At 40.4% G+C, this 18,946-nt stretch overlaps 1 protein-coding gene across 3 annotated transcripts; it reads left to right on the top strand.

Annotated features, from left to right (window-relative positions):
- The first annotated feature begins 4,191 nt into the window (after positions 1–4,191).
- MIOS (meiosis regulator for oocyte development) lies at positions 4,192–17,404 on the top strand. Of its 3 annotated transcripts, XM_080339168.1 has the most exons (12): positions 4,192–4,274; positions 4,465–4,557; positions 5,648–7,014; positions 7,220–7,318; positions 8,154–8,411; positions 9,586–9,755; positions 10,922–10,987; positions 11,597–11,755; positions 12,512–12,664; positions 13,956–14,160; positions 15,174–15,303; positions 15,538–17,404. In XM_080339168.1, the coding sequence occupies exons 3-12, from the start codon at positions 5,718–5,720 to the stop codon at positions 15,632–15,634; spliced, it is 2,634 nt and encodes an 877-aa protein (XP_080195294.1). In that variant the 5' UTR covers positions 4,192–4,274; positions 4,465–4,557; positions 5,648–5,717; the 3' UTR covers positions 15,635–17,404. The 3 variants fall into 3 exon arrangements, with proteins under 3 accessions (XP_080195294.1, XP_080195293.1, XP_080195295.1); XM_080339167.1 differs by having other exon boundaries at positions 4,195–4,557; XM_080339169.1 differs by lacking the exon at positions 12,512–12,664 and having other exon boundaries at positions 4,195–4,557.
- The last annotated feature ends 1,542 nt before the right edge of the window (positions 17,405–18,946 follow it).

Raw genomic sequence — 18,946 nt, 5'->3', positions numbered from 1 at the left:
CTTTTAAACCTTATTTTTCATTTACCTGAGGTCCGCAAGGTCCTTTAGGGCCAAATAGACCTTCCAGTCCCTATGTATTAAAAAAAAGACAAAAATAAAATATTTTTCTTTACTAATATTACTTAGAAACTACTAATAATTTGGTTGGGCTATCAAAATTTAAAAATAAATTTTAGATAAAACATATTCAGTATTAATTCTTAAACATCAGCTAATAAAAAATTCAGTTTTAAACTATATGCCAATATTCTGCATTGAAATACCCCAAACCACACTCCTTTGTGCCAAAACAAGTCTTTTGTTGCCCTTTATAGACCTCCTTAGTTTATTATAGTTTCTGATACTTTATAGATGGCAAATGCCTGTTTCATCACTGTCTTTCACAGTTTTATAATCCTCCCCAACAGATTCAATATAAAATTTTATAGGTTGTTTTTTTTTTTCTGTTTGTGTTTGTTTGTTTGTTTGTTTTGTTTTGTCTTTAATTCAGAAGGCTTTTAAAACACGCCCTGAATAACTCTGTTATCTGACAAAACAGGTTGTCTGGCCTCCTAACAGATTCTTAAAGTTTAACACATTTAAAGCTTTTTTCATATGAGATATGAAATTCTTCCTTTCTTGAATGATGTTTCAAGTTTTTCTATAATTCCCTTATTCCTGCAGAGATGTTACAAACCCCAAGGGAGACACAAATTTTCCTGTGCCTTCAGAATATTACCATGAAACAGACCTATTTTTCTCTTTTCTTTTGACAAAACTTATTTCTTGCCTTTGAGCTCTTTATTGAAATATCTTGTTTAATAACTGCTCTCTAGGAATTCACAAACACTTCCATTTTATCTTTGATACAATATATAGGATATAAGAAAAAATACACAGAATTACCATTGACAGGATTTAGTTATGATCCATGAGAAATCTGAGCAATGACAATAATACCTTTTTTTTTTCTTTACTTACATAAGTGAGAGAATTTTGAGTTTATTCTACATGTCTAGGTAACAAGACCTCAATTGTTCTTCCCCTGGGTATGCTTCTGAGTCTATGAAGTCAAGCCAAGACTGCTGTTTGGCATCTGTAGAGCCCAGATTAGACTCCATATCCACTTGTAATTCCCACCACAGAGCATATCCATAACTAGAGATGAAGCCAAGGACACATCTAGAGAACGTGTATTTAACACAACTGTAAAATCACGGACAGACTGGTTATCACACCTGTTTATTGAGATTGCCCAGTATTTCCTATTTAAGACTCTGGTTTTCATTGTTTACAGCTTTATGTAACTTTAAAGACATAAACTGAACCTATTCATGCCAGATGTCTTTCTGTCTAAGTTTTAGCGAAAGCAACCCGGTCATTTCCAAGAATGAGGCTAATAAAAAACAGGTGTTTTTCTTTGCTTAAATAAAATCTGCACCTTTCACAGTTTAGAGCAGTAAGGTGTATTTCAGAAAGTACAGAGCTTAGGGGAGGAGAAAGGTGAAAGAGGGATGTAGTTGCTGTGGCTCTCATGCAAATATACTGAATTTTGGCCAAACTGTAAGCCTTTGAAAAAAGTAATCTGCACCCACTTGTTAAACACTTGGATTGGAACAGGGAAAAGAAATTGGAAAGATAGAAGCCAGAGGGACTAAATGCAAAAAGGTGACAGGTCACAGCTGGAGTCTCCTTGGTGCACCATATTCCCCTGTAGCACTTGGAATCAGACTACATTTTTCCCAGCGTTCTTCATCCCGCTCTGGAAACAGTCCATTCAGATGACAGCAATCTAGTCTTGCTGCCTACATTAGCTCAAGAGGTAATGTGGGAGTAGAAGATTTCACATCCTACCTAAGGATAAAATCTGATCCTAATTAAGTCAGTGTTTGCTATGGTGAGTATAAGCCATCCCTTCTGAAATACCACCTTTTTTCTTCTTAAGAAGCTACATTGCTGAGACTTGTAAGGGGAAAGCGTCCCATATTGCTTGACCAAATTTCAGCAAGTGATTCCCACACTACACCTATAAGATACACAAATACTATGTACAATATTAATGTAGTATAATAATATACTACAATTTTAGTTGAAGAGTTGGAGTGTTGGAAAATACTGCCATATCTGTTATCTGTTCCAGCAATTATTCCTTCTTCAAAATGCACACTTGATATTCTACCAGAAAATGTAGAGTTCCCATTTCCAGGCACAGGCCCTTATGACGTCTTTATCTGCAAGAGGAGAAAGCTCTGCAGTGTCAGGTACTGCCTCCCTTCACAGACAATGGCTGACAGAAGAGATCAGGAGAGTATTTTTTTTGACACTGAGAATATCCAAAATGTTTTAGGATTGTTTTACTTGTTTGGTGAAGAAATTTCCATTAACAAGCCACTGCCAATATCTCAGAGGATTTTTACGTCAGTTGTCACCTGCCCTGTTCTGCAGACAGAAGTGGACCTCTGGTGGGCTGTCACACCGTGACACTCAGCACTCTCTGCTCCACACGAGCAAGTGAAATCTCTTGTTTGCAACAACTGGCTTTGCAGATGATAAGCAATACAAGAGACATCACAAGAGTGTCACCGTTTGGAACAGAAATACTATTTCAAAGGCACCAACATGTCACAGAACTACTTTCACAGAAAGCAAAATGACTCCATATTAAATTAAAATTGTCTTTAGGAAAACAACCGACTTTCCCACTAGAAAAAAGTTTTGACACAATTTCTTAGCAGCCCCACGTACCAGTCACAGCCAACTCTTTTCATGTTTGCAGAATTACTGGATTTATTGCATGTGCACATTAGAAAATCTGTATTTACTACACCACCATTGGTGAGATGCCCAGATGAATGGGAGGGAGGATGCTGCTGCCCGACAGCGTGTGTCACCGCCGGCTCCCATGTGGGCAGGCCCGGGGAAGGACATTCGGGCACAGGACATTTTCTGAGGTTCTTTCACCATCTCGGTTCACCGCAGTCTCATCATCCAGCGTGACACTGTTCAGTCGTTCCCATTACTCGCTGCTTCCAGCGCGGTGTAAAAACTGTGCACGCCCACCACCCTGGTGCACCCGATTCTAAGACATTTTTGACAGTGAGGGTGGTGAGACCCGGGCCCAGGTTGCCCAGAGAAGTGGTGGATGCCCCATCCCTGGAGACATCCCAGGCCGGGCTGGACGGGGGCTCTGAGCAACGTGATCTAATTGAAGCCGTCGCTGCTCATGGCAGCGGGTTGAACTAGGTGAGCTTGGAAGGCCCTTCCAACCCAAACCATTCAGTCATTCACCTCCCGCCCCGGTGCCGGTTGTGCTGTCCCCGCCAGCCCCGCGTCCCGCCCCGCGGGGAGGGCAGCTCAAGGGACACCCCGGGACGGGTGACCCTGCCCGCGCCCCGACACTGCCTCACGGCGGGACGCGACCTCTGTCAGCCACGCCAATTCCTGCCATTTTGGTTAAAACACAGCTTCCCAGCGTTAGCCGGGCCGCCCCCACCCGCGCCGTGACCACGCCCCACAGCCCCCGGCCGCCCCACAGCCCCCGGCTCCCCCACAGCCCCCGGCCGCCCCACAGCCCCCGGCTCCCCTACAGCCCCCGGCCGCCCCACAGCCCCCGGCTCCCCCACAGCCCCCGGCTCCCCCACAGCCCCCGGCTCCCCCACAGCCCGCGGCTTCCCCACAGCCCCCGGCTCCCCCACAGCCCCCGGCTCCCCCACAAGCCCCCGGCCGCCCCACAGCCCCCGGCTCCTCCACAGCCCGCGGCTCCCCCACAGCCCTCGGCCGCCCCACAGCCCCCGGCTCCCCCACAGCCCCCGGCCGCCCCACAGCCCCCGGCTCCCCCACAAGCCCCCGGCCGCCCCACAGCCCCCGGCTCCCCCACAGCCCCCGGCCGCCCCACGGCCCCCGGCCGCCCCACGGCCCCCGGCTCCCCCACAAGCCCCCGGCCGCCCCACAGCCCCCGGCTCCCCCACAGCCCGCGGCTCCCCCACAGCCCTCGGCCGCCCCACAGCCCCCGGCTCCCCCACAGCCCCCGGCTCCCCCACAGCCCCCGGCTCCCCCACAGCCCCCGGCCGCCCCACAGCCCCCGGCCGCCCCACGGCCCCCGGCTCCAGCCGTGACGCCACCACTTCCCAGCAGCCGCCGCGGCACGACAGAAACGCAACCGCTTTTCCTTCCCCGCCCGCCGGAAGCGCCACAGCTTTTCCTTCCCCTCCGCAGCCGGGCACCCGCCTGCGCCTCTCGCTTTCCCCGCGGACAGCGGGGCCGGCTGGCGGCCGTGTGGAGCGCCCCGCAGCCGGGTGAGCAGTTGCCGCGGCCGGTGCGGGTGGTGGGTGGTGGTTCGCCCCTCAGCGGCCTCCTCGTTGCTCGGGTCCCGCGTCGTGCCGGGCTGAGGCCTACGGGCTCGTAGGAGTCGGGCTGAGGGGTAACCAGCAGACACATAAAGGAGGAAGAGTAAATAACGCTTCCTTCTCCTGCTTCCAACTCCAGTGCGGCCCTTTCTCCAGTTGTAGAAGTTTATAGGAGGTGTGGGGCCTTTGTGTGTCTGCGTGTGATGATTCTGGACATACAGCTACTGAAAACGTAAGTGATGGTGAAAACAGCAGTGTAAGCTTGTGAATGCTGGTGGGACACATACCAATGAAGAGAAGGCGTGTTGGGGCAGAAGGTGGGGTTAGGGGCAGGAAAACAAGATGGGGAGTGGGGAGTTGTATTTCTGTAGAAATCTTCAAAGAGGGCAAGACTTCCAGTTCTGGGCCCCTCAGTTCCAGAAGGACAGGGAACTGCTGGAGAGAGTCCAGCACAGGGCAACAAAGATGATCAAGGGAGTGGAGCATCTCCGGTATGAGGAAAGGCTGAGGGAGCTGGGTCTCTTTAGCTTGGAGAAGAGGACACTGAAGGGTGACCTCATTAATGTTTATAAATATGTAAAGGGTGAGTGTCAAGAGGATGGAGCCAGGCTCTTCTCGGTGACAACCAGTGATAGGACAAGGGGTAATGGGTACAAACTGGAACACAGAAGGTTCCATTTAAATTTGAGAAGAAACTTCTCAGTGAGGGTGACAGCACTGGAATAGGCTGCCCAGGGAGGTTGTAGAGTCTCCTTCTCTGGACACATTCAAAACCCGCCTGGACACCTTCCTTTGTAACCTCATCTGGGTGTTCCTGCTCTGGCAGGGGGCCTGGACTAAATGATCTTTCAAGGTCCTTTCCAATCCCTTACATTCTGTGATTCTGTGAAGACTTTTTAGGTTATAGAACAGACTTAGACAGAACAGACTGACTCTAATTTCTGTCTATTAATGCACATGAATTAGGCAGAGAAGTTTTCTGTGTGTTTTAGGGTGTGGCTCTTTATCAGCACTACACCCACATATCAAGCCACATCACATTTCCTTTGATTCTTTCTTCCATGATAATGAAATAATACTGGTGGGGGGGTTGTAAACACAGCAAATCCTGCTGTCAGTTTGTTTGTGGTTGTGTTGGTTTTGCCTCAGTAGGTATATCACAGCAAAAACAAAGCGTGCTGCTGTGGAAGGGATTCAGATTTGGGCCTGAAATGTGTATGTGTATCAAAGTCATTCAGATGTTCTTGTTTGTTTGAAGATAATTCCAGATTACAAAAGAATTTGGGGTTTGATAACATTCCTACAAATTATTTTTTCAACAGTTACCATATGCATGGATGTCACCTGAATCTTCTTACAAGAGCTTAACTTGCTTGTAATCTTACCCTAAACATGAGTGGCTCCAAACCCGACATTCTGTGGGCCCCACACCACGTGGACCGATTTGTTGTATGTGATTCGGAATTGAGCCTTTATCACATTGACTCTGCTGTAAGTTCGGAACTCAAGGCAGGGTCCTTGCGCTTATCAGAAGAAACTACAGCTACGCTCTTGTCAATAAATTCAGATACACCGTATATGAAATGTGTGGCCTGGTATCCAAAGTATGATCCTGAATGTCTCCTTGCTGTTGGACAGGCCAATGGCCGAGTGGTACTTACTAGCCTTGGTCAAGATCACAACTCAAAATCTAAAGACTTGATAGGCAAAGAGTTTGTTCCCAAACACGCACGGCAGTGCAATACTCTAGCGTGGAACCCGCTAGATAGCAATTGGCTTGCTGCTGGGTTAGATAAACATCGGGCTGACTTTTCGGTGTTGATCTGGGATATCAGTAGCAAATACGCCCCAGAGACTGCAGTTGCTACAGAGAAAGTAAGACTGTCAGCAGGAGATCCAGAAGTGGGACTGGTAGTAACAAAGCCGCTGTATGAATTGGGACAGAACGATGCTTGTCTCTCTCTCTGTTGGCTTCCACGGGACCAGAAGCTGCTTTTAGCTGGAATGCATAGAAATCTGGCTATCTTTGATCTGAGGAACACGAGCCAAAAAATATTTGTCAATACCAAGGCTGTCCAAGGAGTGACTGTTGATCCCTATTTCCACGATCGTGTAGCTTCCTTCTATGAAGGTCAGGTTGCCATATGGGATTTAAGAAAGTTTGAGAAGCCTGTTTTGACCTTGACAGAGCAACCAAAACCCTTAACAAAAGTTGCGTGGTGCCCAACAAGAACAGGACTGTTAGCTACTTTAACAAGGGATAGTAATATCATTAGACTGTATGACATGCAGCATACTCCCACTCCTATTGGGGATGAAACTGAGCCAACAATAATTGAAAGAAGTGTTCAACCATGTGAAAACTATATTGCTTCATTTGCCTGGCATCCCACAAGCCAAAATCGAATGGTAGTAGTGACTCCCAACAGGACTATGTCTGACTTCACAGTTTTTGAAAGAATTTCTCTTGCATGGAGTCCTGTGACATCATTAATGTGGGCTTGTGGACGACATTTATATGAGTGTACAGAAGAAGGAAAGGCTAGTTCATTGGAAAAAGACATAGCAACCAAAATGCGGCTCAGAGCTCTGTCAAGGTACGGTCTTGATACTGAACAAGTTTGGAGAAATCACCTACTAGCTGGAAATGAAGATCCTCAGCTGAAATCGCTTTGGTACACTCTGCATTATATCCTTTACTTTAATGTAGTTTATATCTTGAAGAAGTAATATGCCTTTATATGTAAACCAGTTACATGAAGTGCATGAAAATCTTTTAAGTATAACACAACATCCTGTAAATACTTTGCATATATTAATAGGATGTGACTTTTAATTAAAAAGAAGTTTTTCAAACACTTGGGAAAAATTAAGCTTCCTATACATGAAAATACTTATGAAGCAGTATACTGAAGATATGGATCAAAAACTTACAGGAAACAAAGGTCCCTTAGTTTATGCTGGCATTAAATCAATTGTGAAGTCATCTTTGGGTAAGAGTGTGCCAACTTTGATAAGGTTTATTGTAGTATTGGTACAGAATGATGCAGTCACGGGCTTGTCTTTAAAAATTGTTGAAAAGAGTCTATTTAAAAATACAGAAATTATGTATTTGTATTTGTGTTTTCAAACATGTAAGTTTACAGTTTATTTTACAGTACTTTCCAGAATTTTCAGTGTTCTTTTCAAAGTTCCACATGGAGGTGTAGTTCTAGAAAGCTGACTTTACTGTAGTCCCTGCTAATGCACCGACTACGTTTGTATCACTGTTTAAATAAGCTGCCTTATTCTGAAGTGGTAATTGCCCGTGGTGCATCACATTATGCTTCTCATGCTCAGTGAAGTTTTTATTAGTATAATCTATTATTTGAATCTTTCTTTCTGTATTCATTATGTCTTATTAATATTTATGCTCCTTGGAACAAAAAAAAAAAAGTCTTAAGTGGTGAGAATGCTTCTAGCACGTTGATGCTTGCTAAGAAGAAGAGAACTGGTAGAGCAGGTGCTTAACTGTGTATTACATGTTTGCAAATTGGATATACTGATCACTCCTGTCATCTGTGACAAGAACCTCCAAAACCTTAGGAGGTAGAGGAAAGAAAAAGACTTAGTGAGGAATATGTGTCAAGTCTACATGCATGACTTTTAGCAGATCAAAATATTTTTGTGCATGCTGATCCTTACCATGGAGTTTTTAGTGATGATAATTTAAAGTACTAAAATACGATACTCAGCTTTTGTCCTCTCATGATTGAAAGTGAAGTGTTGTGTCGCAATTGCAGTTTAAATTGTGATTTAAGCATAATTTGACTTATTCCCCATTTCTAGGAACAACAGAGAACCTCAGGCACAGCAGGAGTGGATCTGATAGACAGGCAGATATTATTCAGTATCTGAGTGAGGAGAGATCCTTGGCTTTGCAGCTCTGTGGGTGGATAAAGAAGGGAACAGACTTAGATGTGGAACCTTTTTTAAATTCACTGGAACAGGAAGGAGACTGGGAGCGAGCAGCTGCTGTTGCACTTTTCAACTTGGACATACGGCGAGCAATACAAGTTCTAAATAAAGGAGCTTCCTCAGGAAAAGGTGTGGATTGTGCTTGGTATCTTTTGTTTTGGCATTTTATCACCTTAGTAGATTTTTATGGAAGATAGTATGGAAAAGGTGCCTGTGTTGTCTTATAAAAAAGTTGCTTGAAGTGGTTATATTGAAGCCTGAGAATCTGACAAGTCCTAATCTTTCACTCTGCAGACTATCATATGCTTTACTGTCTAGTTAAAATCGATTTTATGTTTCAGAATTTCCTATTGATACAGATCCCAGAATGTGTTACTCTCAGAACTACTGGCTTCTTTTATTTTAATGGAGTTGCATGTTGGCTGCATGTCACGTACATCTGCTTCTGTCTGGCTGTGTGCAGCCTTCTGCCAGTGCAGTGGCTGCAGAATAACTGAAATGTAATATGTAGGGTCTGCAGAAAAACAGTTGTTTTGGAGTAATATTTGGTAAGAGTTACAGTATATGAGGGAAAAGTTAAGACACTGGAGCCAGGAGATGGAGGTATTTTTGCTCTGTTTTCTTAGCAGTATTCCTCCTACAACTCCGATTTGCGTCTTTGTTCTCTTTTTAAATACAGAAGACTATCTTGTCACTGAAGTGGTTTGGTAAGGCATGAAGGAAGCTGTTCTTGGTGGGGGGAAGCGTGTGTGTGCTTTACATAGAGAAGGTTCAGAGCAGAGACAAGCTATCTTTGAATTAAAAAATAAAATGGAACTTTCCGACAAGATTAATATTTAGATTAAATAGATTGTGTTTAGGAAAGTTGTTGACTTGAAGCTGCTATATGCAATTGTCATCCTCCAACTAGGTCTGTTAACGTGATGGCTACATGTGCAATCCTATCTTTTAACTTCTTGTGGATGTGAATTATGGTAAAACAATATTTTATTATAGCAGTAGGAATATATTTAGCAGTTCAAAACTATTTCAAAATACCAGAACCAGTATGATGTTGCTTAAAGTATAACTGAGGCTGTCATGCATGTGGGCTTGCAACTTCAGAGCTGCTAACTGTAAAGTAGAAACTAAGAAACACTAGTGTATGCACGTTTATTTTAGCTAGCATTAGTTGTACTGCATTTTGTCTTGCATTCTGACAAAACATTCTGCTTCAAACTGATACTTTAAGTTGCAGTTTTAATTGGATTTTTTAAAGTCCTTAAATTGAATATTGTTTCATTGATTGTTTTTAATAACACAGGTGATCTGAACCTTAATGTAGTGGCAATGGCTCTGTCAGGCTACACAGATGAGAAGAACTCGCTTTGGAGAGAAATGTGCAGTACTCTGAGGCTGCAGTTGAACAATCCCTACTTGTGTGCTATGTTTGCTTTCCTGACAAGTGAGTCTGGTTCATATGATGGTGTTTTGGTGAGTAAATTTTTCTTATATTAGAATTCCTTTAAGTAATAGGTAGATATATGTATACACATATGTAGGAGAAGTGCTATATACTCCATTAATTAATCAGATTAGAATGTATTATTTTCTTCTGATGGTGGCCAGTACCTTTTTTTTTTTCCTCCTAAATAGACATTTCATATTAGTGAATATTGTGTTAGCAGACAAAGCACATAAAAACATGCATAGGCAGCCAAAATATCCAGTATAGTCCAGATAGAGGTATTTTTTTTTAGTGTGGAATTCTTAAACCATTAGAAAAGCATTATCAAAATAATTAAAGCAGGAAGAAAAATGGAGAGAGAGAGCTTAATAATAGAAATGCACAAAGCAGAGTTAGTGCAGGGGAGCTTGTAGAACTTTCATCAAGCTATATTTGCATTGAATTGTATTGTTCCTTGTTAAAATAATTTTACTGTGTTGAAACCATAAACAGTAGTTTCATGTCTTCTGAAATTGGTATAAACTTGCTATTTGACGAGCAAACTAAATCTTTAATTATGAGATACTTTGAGCTTTTAGACGGGTAACATACTTGGTCCTTGGTTAGCCAACAACAAAAATACTTGATTCAGTAGGAATTATTCAGATCAAGGGAAGAGTCCTGTAATGCAACAGGGTCATTTTCCTCAACCTGTTAAAGCCAAAATTGTCATAATATAACGCTTTTAAGGTTTTAAATCAGAATAAGGGAAGAATCTCAGAGGACAGAAACCAAAGTCTTTTCTTCTTTTTACACTGGCGTGAGAGAATGCTCATGTTCTCTGGATATTATGTAATAATTTTATAGTTGTTTTTTGTTGATGAATTGGAAACTGACAGACAAGTATTTTAATTTTTACTGTAAAGAAACCTGTTGAAATTTATGTGGAAAAGCTGAGTACCAGAACGAATCTAGTCAAGGATTCTATTCTTAAGTGTCTGGGGTTTTTTTTGGTGTTTGTTTGTTTGTTTTTAAACTTTTAGTCATTATTTTAGGAAAGAATCAGGTGGTTAGACTGGTTATTTTATTTTTCTGTTTTTGAATTTGTAGTATTAGTTATACAATAGCACAAATGTTCTGACTTTCACAAGCGATGTATTGAAAAAGCAGAAGCTTGTGTGTGACGCTAGTATTCCCGTTTTTCTCTCCAAAGTATGAAAACAACGTAGCTGTACGAGACAGAGTGGCGTTTGCTTGCAAGTTCCTTAATGATACTCAGGTAAGTCTGTGGTTGAACATTTAAGCAAACTGTTAAGCTTTTTTGGTGGAAGAAACTCTGGGGTGGAGGCTTGAACGCTGGAAGAAATTAGTGAAGAGTGACTTGTTTTCTCTCATCACAATACGATATAAGATACGGTATGATCTGGTTGTCAGTTTGTACCTTCAGCTTAATTTTGTCTTTTTTTTAATATTGATGACATGCTGGTTTGTTAAATGTTATTGCATTAGCTATCTTACTGGGTTTCTATTTATTCAGCATTTATTTCCAGATATTTACCTTCTCTTGAATTAAGGCTTGGTTTTAAAGCGAGAATGTTTTTTTTTAATTCACTGAAGTATTTAAAGAATACGTAACCTCCCTCTTTGTACTTCATATCGAGAAGCTTAAAGTTTGCTGATAAATATTTGAATTCCTGCAATATAGTCGATATAGTCATATAGATTTTCCTTTATAGCATTCTGTAAACAGTGTATTCGGTTAGCAAAAGACACTGTTAAAGGAGGCCATTCAATTGCTGAAAGTTTTGACACAGGCCAACGTAAAGTTAGGAAGGGATGAACAAATGGCAAAAGTTCAGTGTTGTTTGTTTGTTTGTTTTTTTAATAGTTGAACAGATTTATTGAAAAGCTGACAAATGAAATGAAAGATGCTGGGAATTTGGAGGGAATACTGTTAACAGGGTTGACAAAAGATGGAGTGGACTTGATGGAAAGTTATGTTGACAGAACTGGAGATGTCCAGACAGCAAGCTATTGCATGCTACAGGTTGGTGTTTTACTCAAAAATAAATTTCTATAGGAGGCAATTAAACATTTTCTTTAGCAGTATAATATTGAATCTTGTGAGGTAAAATGTATTTTCCATAATAATTTGACAATATTTATCATGCCTGTTTTGTGGAATCATCTGAAGCATTCAATGTTAACTACAAATGTGAATCTTCACTCTCTCTGGTTGAAATAGCTTTAGGAGATTGTAGGGGAAAGAGGCAAAATGAGAAAAAAGCACCTTTCACTAACTGAATTGGAATACCCATTCCCCTGCCTGCTGCTGATGTTTTTTCTGATAGGTTCGAAACATTATTTTTTGTTTTGAGATTATGACAGAGAACTGAGGTGAGGGGTTTTTTTTGTTTGTCTGTAGGTATCAGTTTTGGTTTTTTTATGATGGCCTTGTCTTAGCCCTTACACAGTTGCAGCTATCGCCAGCACTGTATTTAACTCCACATGTAATCATAACAATGACATAGACTCTGATATGTGACAGAATTTTATTATCCTTCGTCTGACAGACACCAGGTTTTAGTGGACATGGCAGCACGGGTATTTTCAACCAGAGAGGCAGACTGAAAAAAACTTTTAGCAAACACATTATAGTTGAACGGATCTTTTTTTTCTAAACAAGTTAGACTGTATCATTTCTCATATCTTGTAGTACTCTTAGTAAAGTCTTTTGAGAAAGTGAGTAATACGTGTTGCATATCTTCAGCCTGTGTCTGACATTTTTTCCTGCTTGCTTTAGGGTTCTCCATCAGATGTACTTAAGGATGAGAGGGTTCAGTACTGGATTGAGAACTACAGGAACCTTTTAGATGCTTGGAGGTTTTGGCACAAACGTGCAGAATTTGACATCCATAGGAGTAAGCTGGACCCCAGTTCAAAACCTTTAGCCCAGGTAAATGTAATTCTTGTATGAACTGGGACCAATCCTGAAAGGACAGTAGCATGCAGTTCTATAGAAAAAAGTTGCTGGCTGCACTTTGGCTTTTGTGAAGATTCAAGTGTAAAAGAAAGACTTACGCTAAGGCTGCCCTAGAACAGTAGCCATGCTTTTTTCAAAATAATTTTTGAGGAAGGACTTAAAAACTGTTTTGATAGAGAGTACAGAAATATGGTAAACAAAACTACATTTCTTCATATCTAATCTAGGAAGTCAGTTCCCTAGCATTTTTATTAAAGTGTGTTTTATTTTTTTTTTTCTTAAACCTTTTTCTTTCAAACAACAGGTTGTCTTTCAGAAACTGTAACTTTTCAATACTTTTTCTGGGGCAACTGTTTGTTTGTTTGTTTTTTTCCTTGGGCAACTGGTTTTTTTTTCCTCGCACACTGAAAAACAAAATCAGAGATGTATCAACCAGCTGAATTCTGCATCTTGGTAAGGATGATGCTGAAATCAGGGAATTGAATGAAGAACCAGTTCAAATTGGCTCTGTTTTAATTGAAGCAAACCTTGAAGCTATTTTGAAGCCCTTGATCCTAAACTAAAAGCGAACAGCAGCAACTTTCATTATCAGTTCTGAACATAAGCTAAACCAACAACTGACGCCCTGTACAAGTGCTTAACATCTGGTGGCATTTTTAGCCACCATGGTGTTACCACAGCACATTCCGCTCTCTCACATCTGCTAAGTATGTGCATTTCAGGGCCCACTGGTGTCTAAGGTTTGCTGTTTTGGAATTCGTGTATCTGTCGTGGCTGTTTTAGGAGAGCTGCATCTGTACTCCTCCAAGCAGGTGGAAGTTGAGTTTACTGCTCCTTCTTTATGCGATCAACATAAACTACCCCTGAAGAGTTTAAAATATGTGCTCATTGGTATCAAGTCACAACTTGTGGCACAGGAAAATCCTCATGTTGGGGACTCTAGAGTGCATCGTCTGACTATAAGGAGGAAAAGACCAGATTTAATTAAGTAAATTTCATTTCTGCAATTATAACTTTGTATTATCTTAAATAATACCTTTCCAAGTCTTAGCAATTGTGAATATTTTTATGTGCTTTTGAGGCAAGTGAGCATCATTAAGGCCTACTTCTCAGCACTGCATGCCAAACATATAAGCCAAGTTGTTAGGAACTCAGTCACAAGTAGCCTTGGCTTTCCAGGGCACTGTCTAGAATATCCAGTAAATAAGTCTTTGTTAGCTTAAAAAAAGCCAAAAAAATAATCATTTTGTTTTGTCCTCTTTAGGTGTTTGTGAGTTGCAATTTCTGTGGAAAATCTATCTCCTACAGCTGTTCAGCTATTCCTCATCAGGGACGAGGTTTTAGCCAATATGGAGTTAGCGGTTCACCAACTAAGTCGAAGGTTACAAGCTGTCCTGGTTGCCGTAAACCCCTTCCTCGCTGTGCGCTTTGCTTGATAAATATGGGAACACCAGTTTCCAGCTGTCCAGGTGCAACATAGTGGATTTTAGTTATTCAGCTAGAGTACTAGTTAGTGGCCTAATTAGCAGTTCCTGTTGGAAGACCTTGTCTTGCACCTTTTTCTATTTGTATTCATATTGTAAATATTCATTCTCATCATTGTGAAGGAGGGAGAGTAGAACACTTGTTTACATCACATCTGATTTTATGATGAAACCTATGTTTAAATTCCTTGGTGTCAGACCATATGCACAATTGCTTGGTTCTGACCATTTTCCCAGTGAATTGTCAGTGAAATTCCATGGTTAAACAGATGAAAAGATTCAGGCATTGTGGTGGTCAGTATTGTGAGCCTTAAAACTGTAAGAAATGGGAAATGAGATTGTTGAGATGAATTCTAGACACTAGAGAAATCTTAGAATGTAAATGAATTTATTTTTAGCTAGAAGAGGAAGAGAGAATAAATGTAATGTGGTCAACTTTCTGTCATAAAAGCACATGGGTCATGCTGTCACAGCTAAGAGATAGTATGGTTGGAACCTCTTGGTTCTAAACATCTTGAGCTCAGTGTTATACAAGGTCTATGTGAAACTAATTTTGTCCATATTTTTAAGTCAGTCTTGTTATAGAGTCATGCACAGCTGTGCAGTTGTCATCTATTCATATCTCTCATTCTTTCACTGATACATATATTTTTTATATATTTATTTTTATTTTTAAAACAGAACATTTCATATGCAGTAAAATAGGCCCATAATTCACTGGAACATAAATCAATTGCTGAAACATAAATCACTGTTGAAAGAGATTCTGTCTGTGTCTGTCAGATGTGAAACAACAGCTCAGCAATATAATTCTTGTTTTGGCTTTCCACCAGTTCTTCTTTGTTTAATAATTTTACTGAGTTCTCTTTGAAAATCAGGCCACTTTTTCACATGATCCTAATGTCAAATTTGTTCTGATAGTATTACTGGGACTGAAATATAAATGAAGCATAGTTATTTACAAGCATATTTGTGGGGGTGGGTTTGCCTCTGCACAGGAGGATCCAAGTCAGATGAAAAAGTGGATCTTAGCAAAGACAAGAAGTTAGCCCAGTTCAACAACTGGTTTACTTGGTGTCACAACTGCAGGCATGGTGGACACGCTGGGCACATGCTTAGCTGGTTCAGGTAAGTTGATGTTGAAATCTTTCTTATTTGACATGTGTCTGCTGCACTGGGTAGGGCATGCCTGCTTTGCTGTATCTGTCGTTATGCTTTGTCAGTTTAGGGCATACGCAAAGCCACTATGATGCTGAACTTTTTTGAGATACTATGTCTCTGCATTTACTTAAATGTTTAGGTTACAAAATTCTTGTTTGATTTTTACCTGTTGTTTTCTGTTTTTCTGCTATTGTTATCTAGGGACCATACTGAGTGTCCGGTTTCTGCCTGCTCGTGTAAGTGTATGCAGCTGGATACAACAGGGAATCTCATTCCAGCAGAGACTGTCCAAGCATAAATATCGTTTGAAAATGTGGGGCTCTCTCATGGATGTCCATCATAGTCCGAGCATGTATTTTAGATAAAGGTCATTTGTGACTTACTGACTGTGAAAAAATAAATTGTGATACAATTAGCAAAATGATGTGTGTATGACTGTGCTTGCTAGAAACGGGTATTCCTGAAATGAGCCTCTGTGTGTGGAATGTGGTCCTTGTTCCGATGGTTGAAGCTGTTCAGTTTAAAAACACTCCTTGAATTGTGGAGTCTTTGGATTTCCTAAAAGTTGGAGATTTCCTAAAAAATCCAAATAACTTTTAATAATTTTTCCAGGGTAGTGCTGATCAGCCCTTTTATTTGTTTTCCAAACAAAGCAGTGTTTATATGCTGTGGAAGTGGGCCTTCAGAGTAAACACCTAGAAAGTGTTTTTCAGAAGATCGGGAAGTGTTGCTGTAGGTTCCTCTTTTCGTTGCTTGATCACACTTTTTTGTATGCAAATGATCATTTCCTTCTAAGATCATTCAAATCGCCACTGTTAAATGTATTCTAAAGATCTTTGTTTTAAAGAAAAATAAATTTCTTTTCCCAAGTTTTGTTAATAGTAAAGCGATATCATTGCTATTCAAGGTTTTTAATTTGCCCACATACCTAAATGATGTGAATTTTAATGCTAAAGAATTTGGGGGTTTTGTCTCCTAGCGATGTCTATATCCTAGGGGAGTACCCTGAAAAGTCATGTATTTGTTTCAGTGCAAAGTGCAGGGAAACTATAGGAGGTTTCATTTGATTAATTAATTTTTTACATAGTACTGTGAAGATCTGAAATCTCAAGGACTGGAGACTTGTAAATATTTAAGTTTTAAACTACATGCTGAGTTTTGACTACAGAACATTTGAAGACTTTTGGATAATAAGCATTTCCCTGTACTGCAGAAATATGCTGAGAGGTGGGAAATCAACCTATATAAATCCTGCTTCTGGTCACTAGTGGCTACTAGTCAGCTCCCAAAAGGCTGCACAATTTTAGGTCATTGACCAGAAGTAGTTCTAGCTATGTTACCAGGTGGAATCAGGATGATTTATTAACTTGGGAGTCAATGATATTTTGCTAATACTGTGCTAGGAAGTAATTGGTATTGTTGTCCTTCACTTTGTAGGCAACAAAATTCACACAAATTAGGGAAAAAAAACCCCACCTGTTTTAAGGCGTGTGATAATAACATCAGTTTACTTGGTGTGTGTTTATTTACTACTAGAAACAGTATATGAGTTACTTAACACTTGCGTGCTATGAAATACTAAATGGAATGCTAGCAATAATCTGGTACCGTATTGCCAGGACTGTGAAAATTGCTATTTTAAAAGAGAATATATTGTAAAATACCACTAGTTCTAAGTACTCAAGTGTAGTTGCAACAAGATAGAATGTGGAAACGTAGATGTACATAATTACATTCAGGACTTTGGGTTATATTTTCTAGTTTAGCATTAATGTCGTAATACATCTGCTACATTTATTCTGATCTAAAATTCTTACCTAATAGACAAAGATCTTTTTAAAGTTAAAAATCTAAGAGGTACTTGATATGTGTAGGTATGGGAGAGCAGTTACTTTGTTTTTTTCTTGTCAGAATATTTATTTATCTTTCCAGTATTTTTGCACACCTTATGTTGCTGTTGAAGAGCTATTCAGAATGTTCTCCATTTATAAATGTAAACTGGGGTTTAATGTATGATACCCTATTTATATAAATAACAGGCAATAAAAGTTTTGCTTTATGGAAATGAGGTTTTGGAAGTGTCAAGGAAATGTTTTTATTCCTCTGTAGTAACAACATTTAGAAAATTTTCCTGATAAATTCCATGTCCAGGTGAATGCAACTACTAACTTACAATGTTTTGTTTTCATATGTAAAGAAAACCCATTTATAACATTTTCAACTTGACTATATCATCAGTTTGTGTCAATTCTGTAATTTCATTAAATTAGATGCTTACTTTGATACTTGGCATGTCTTTGAAATGTTTTGGATTATGAATATGTACATATTCTGGCACAGTATAATACCAGTTCTGGTTGTTGTAATTGTTAATCAGGCTTTCAGGCCAGTAATTACACTATTTGCAAAATTTACAAAGTACGAGGTGTATGTTTTTTAATGATGAGGGTTTTTTTTTTATCCTTGCTTTGCTTTTAAACTAATAAAGCTGTGATTTTGGGGGTGATTTGTTGTCTCCTAACAAAAAGTATAGCTACAGCCATTTTATTGGCTGCAGCTACTTTTACTGTTTCCTTGTATCTGCTCAACCCTGATAGAGTTAACTAGATTAATGTAGCCTTGCATGCTAAATGTTTTCACCCTGTGGTTCATACTGATTACACCCCATTCTTTTCATTTCATTACATGCTTCAGCCTTGCCTCCCTTCCCTCATTAAGCACACACACTTTCTCTTTGTATGCATAGGCTGCTTGCAAATGTGCACAATGTGAGTTGTGCATGCCCCAGCAAGGACAGCAGAGCAGGTCTGGTGGTGGTGACCAGATTCTCCTTCACCTCTGTTTCAGAATTTTTTACAGTTTACCCTGCCAGACAGCTAAACCAGACTGATAATTTAAGAACTGTTTCGCAAAACATAGCTCTCCAACTTGAGAACAGTATTCCATGAAGACCGGACCACGTAGCAGCCCCTGCAACAAGGCAGGCAGCCTTCAGCTGCCTCTTGGCATGTGACATGAGCATTATTTTAATATCAAGAATATTTTACAGTTCCTTGCATTGCTGTCTTGTTAGTATAGCCAGGGTAGGCCATTTATTCACAAACATTGAGAGGCTATAGAGAAGCAGATGAATGAAAAGCACATAGTGGAAACCTTATGTATCATCCCTGCAGGACTGCACAAACAAGAAGAGTCTTTGCTGACAAGTGGAAACTGCACTATTTCCCACTCAGATGTCCTGAAACATTTACACAGAAGACCACCTGCACAAGGATGGTCTCCGTATGGGGTGAAGTGCTATAGCCATCTAGTGGTGGCCTGTTAAATCAGGCCTGGATGGTCTCAATGACTAACTGTATACATTTGGCAGTATACATTCACAAAATATCAATTTTCTAAAGTAGAATAGTACAAAAGACTTTAAAATGCTCACTATTGCATGCAATTATTAAGAATGACATTATATTCTACTGAGCACTAAAATATAGCAGTGATAGCACTACAGCATGGGGCACTGTATTGCACCACATAAATCTCATGTTCTTGTTTGCTGTAGGAGACTGACTTGTACTTCAGAGACCCTCCTTCCCAGTGGCAGTAACTTTGTCAT

Source organism: Nesoenas mayeri (assembly GCF_963082525.1).
Source record: "Nesoenas mayeri genome assembly, chromosome: 2".
Lineage (NCBI taxonomy): Eukaryota > Metazoa > Chordata > Aves > Columbiformes > Columbidae > Nesoenas > Nesoenas mayeri.
The sequence above is the reverse complement of the archived record's forward strand: the minus strand, read 5'-3'. Positions and strand labels throughout refer to the sequence as shown.

Excerpts from the sequence above, each read along its gene's own strand:
- MIOS (XM_080339168.1), top strand. The coding sequence starts at position 5,718 with ATGAGTGGCTCCAAACCCGACATTCTGTGGGCCCCACACCACGTGGAC. Across the intron at positions 11,756-12,511 it reads CAAGCTATTGCATGCTACAG|GGTTCTCCATCAGATGTACT; the intron begins GTTGGTGTTTTA and ends TGCTTGCTTTAG. Across the intron at positions 15,304-15,537 it reads CACATGCTTAGCTGGTTCAG|GGACCATACTGAGTGTCCGG; the intron begins GTAAGTTGATGT and ends ATTGTTATCTAG.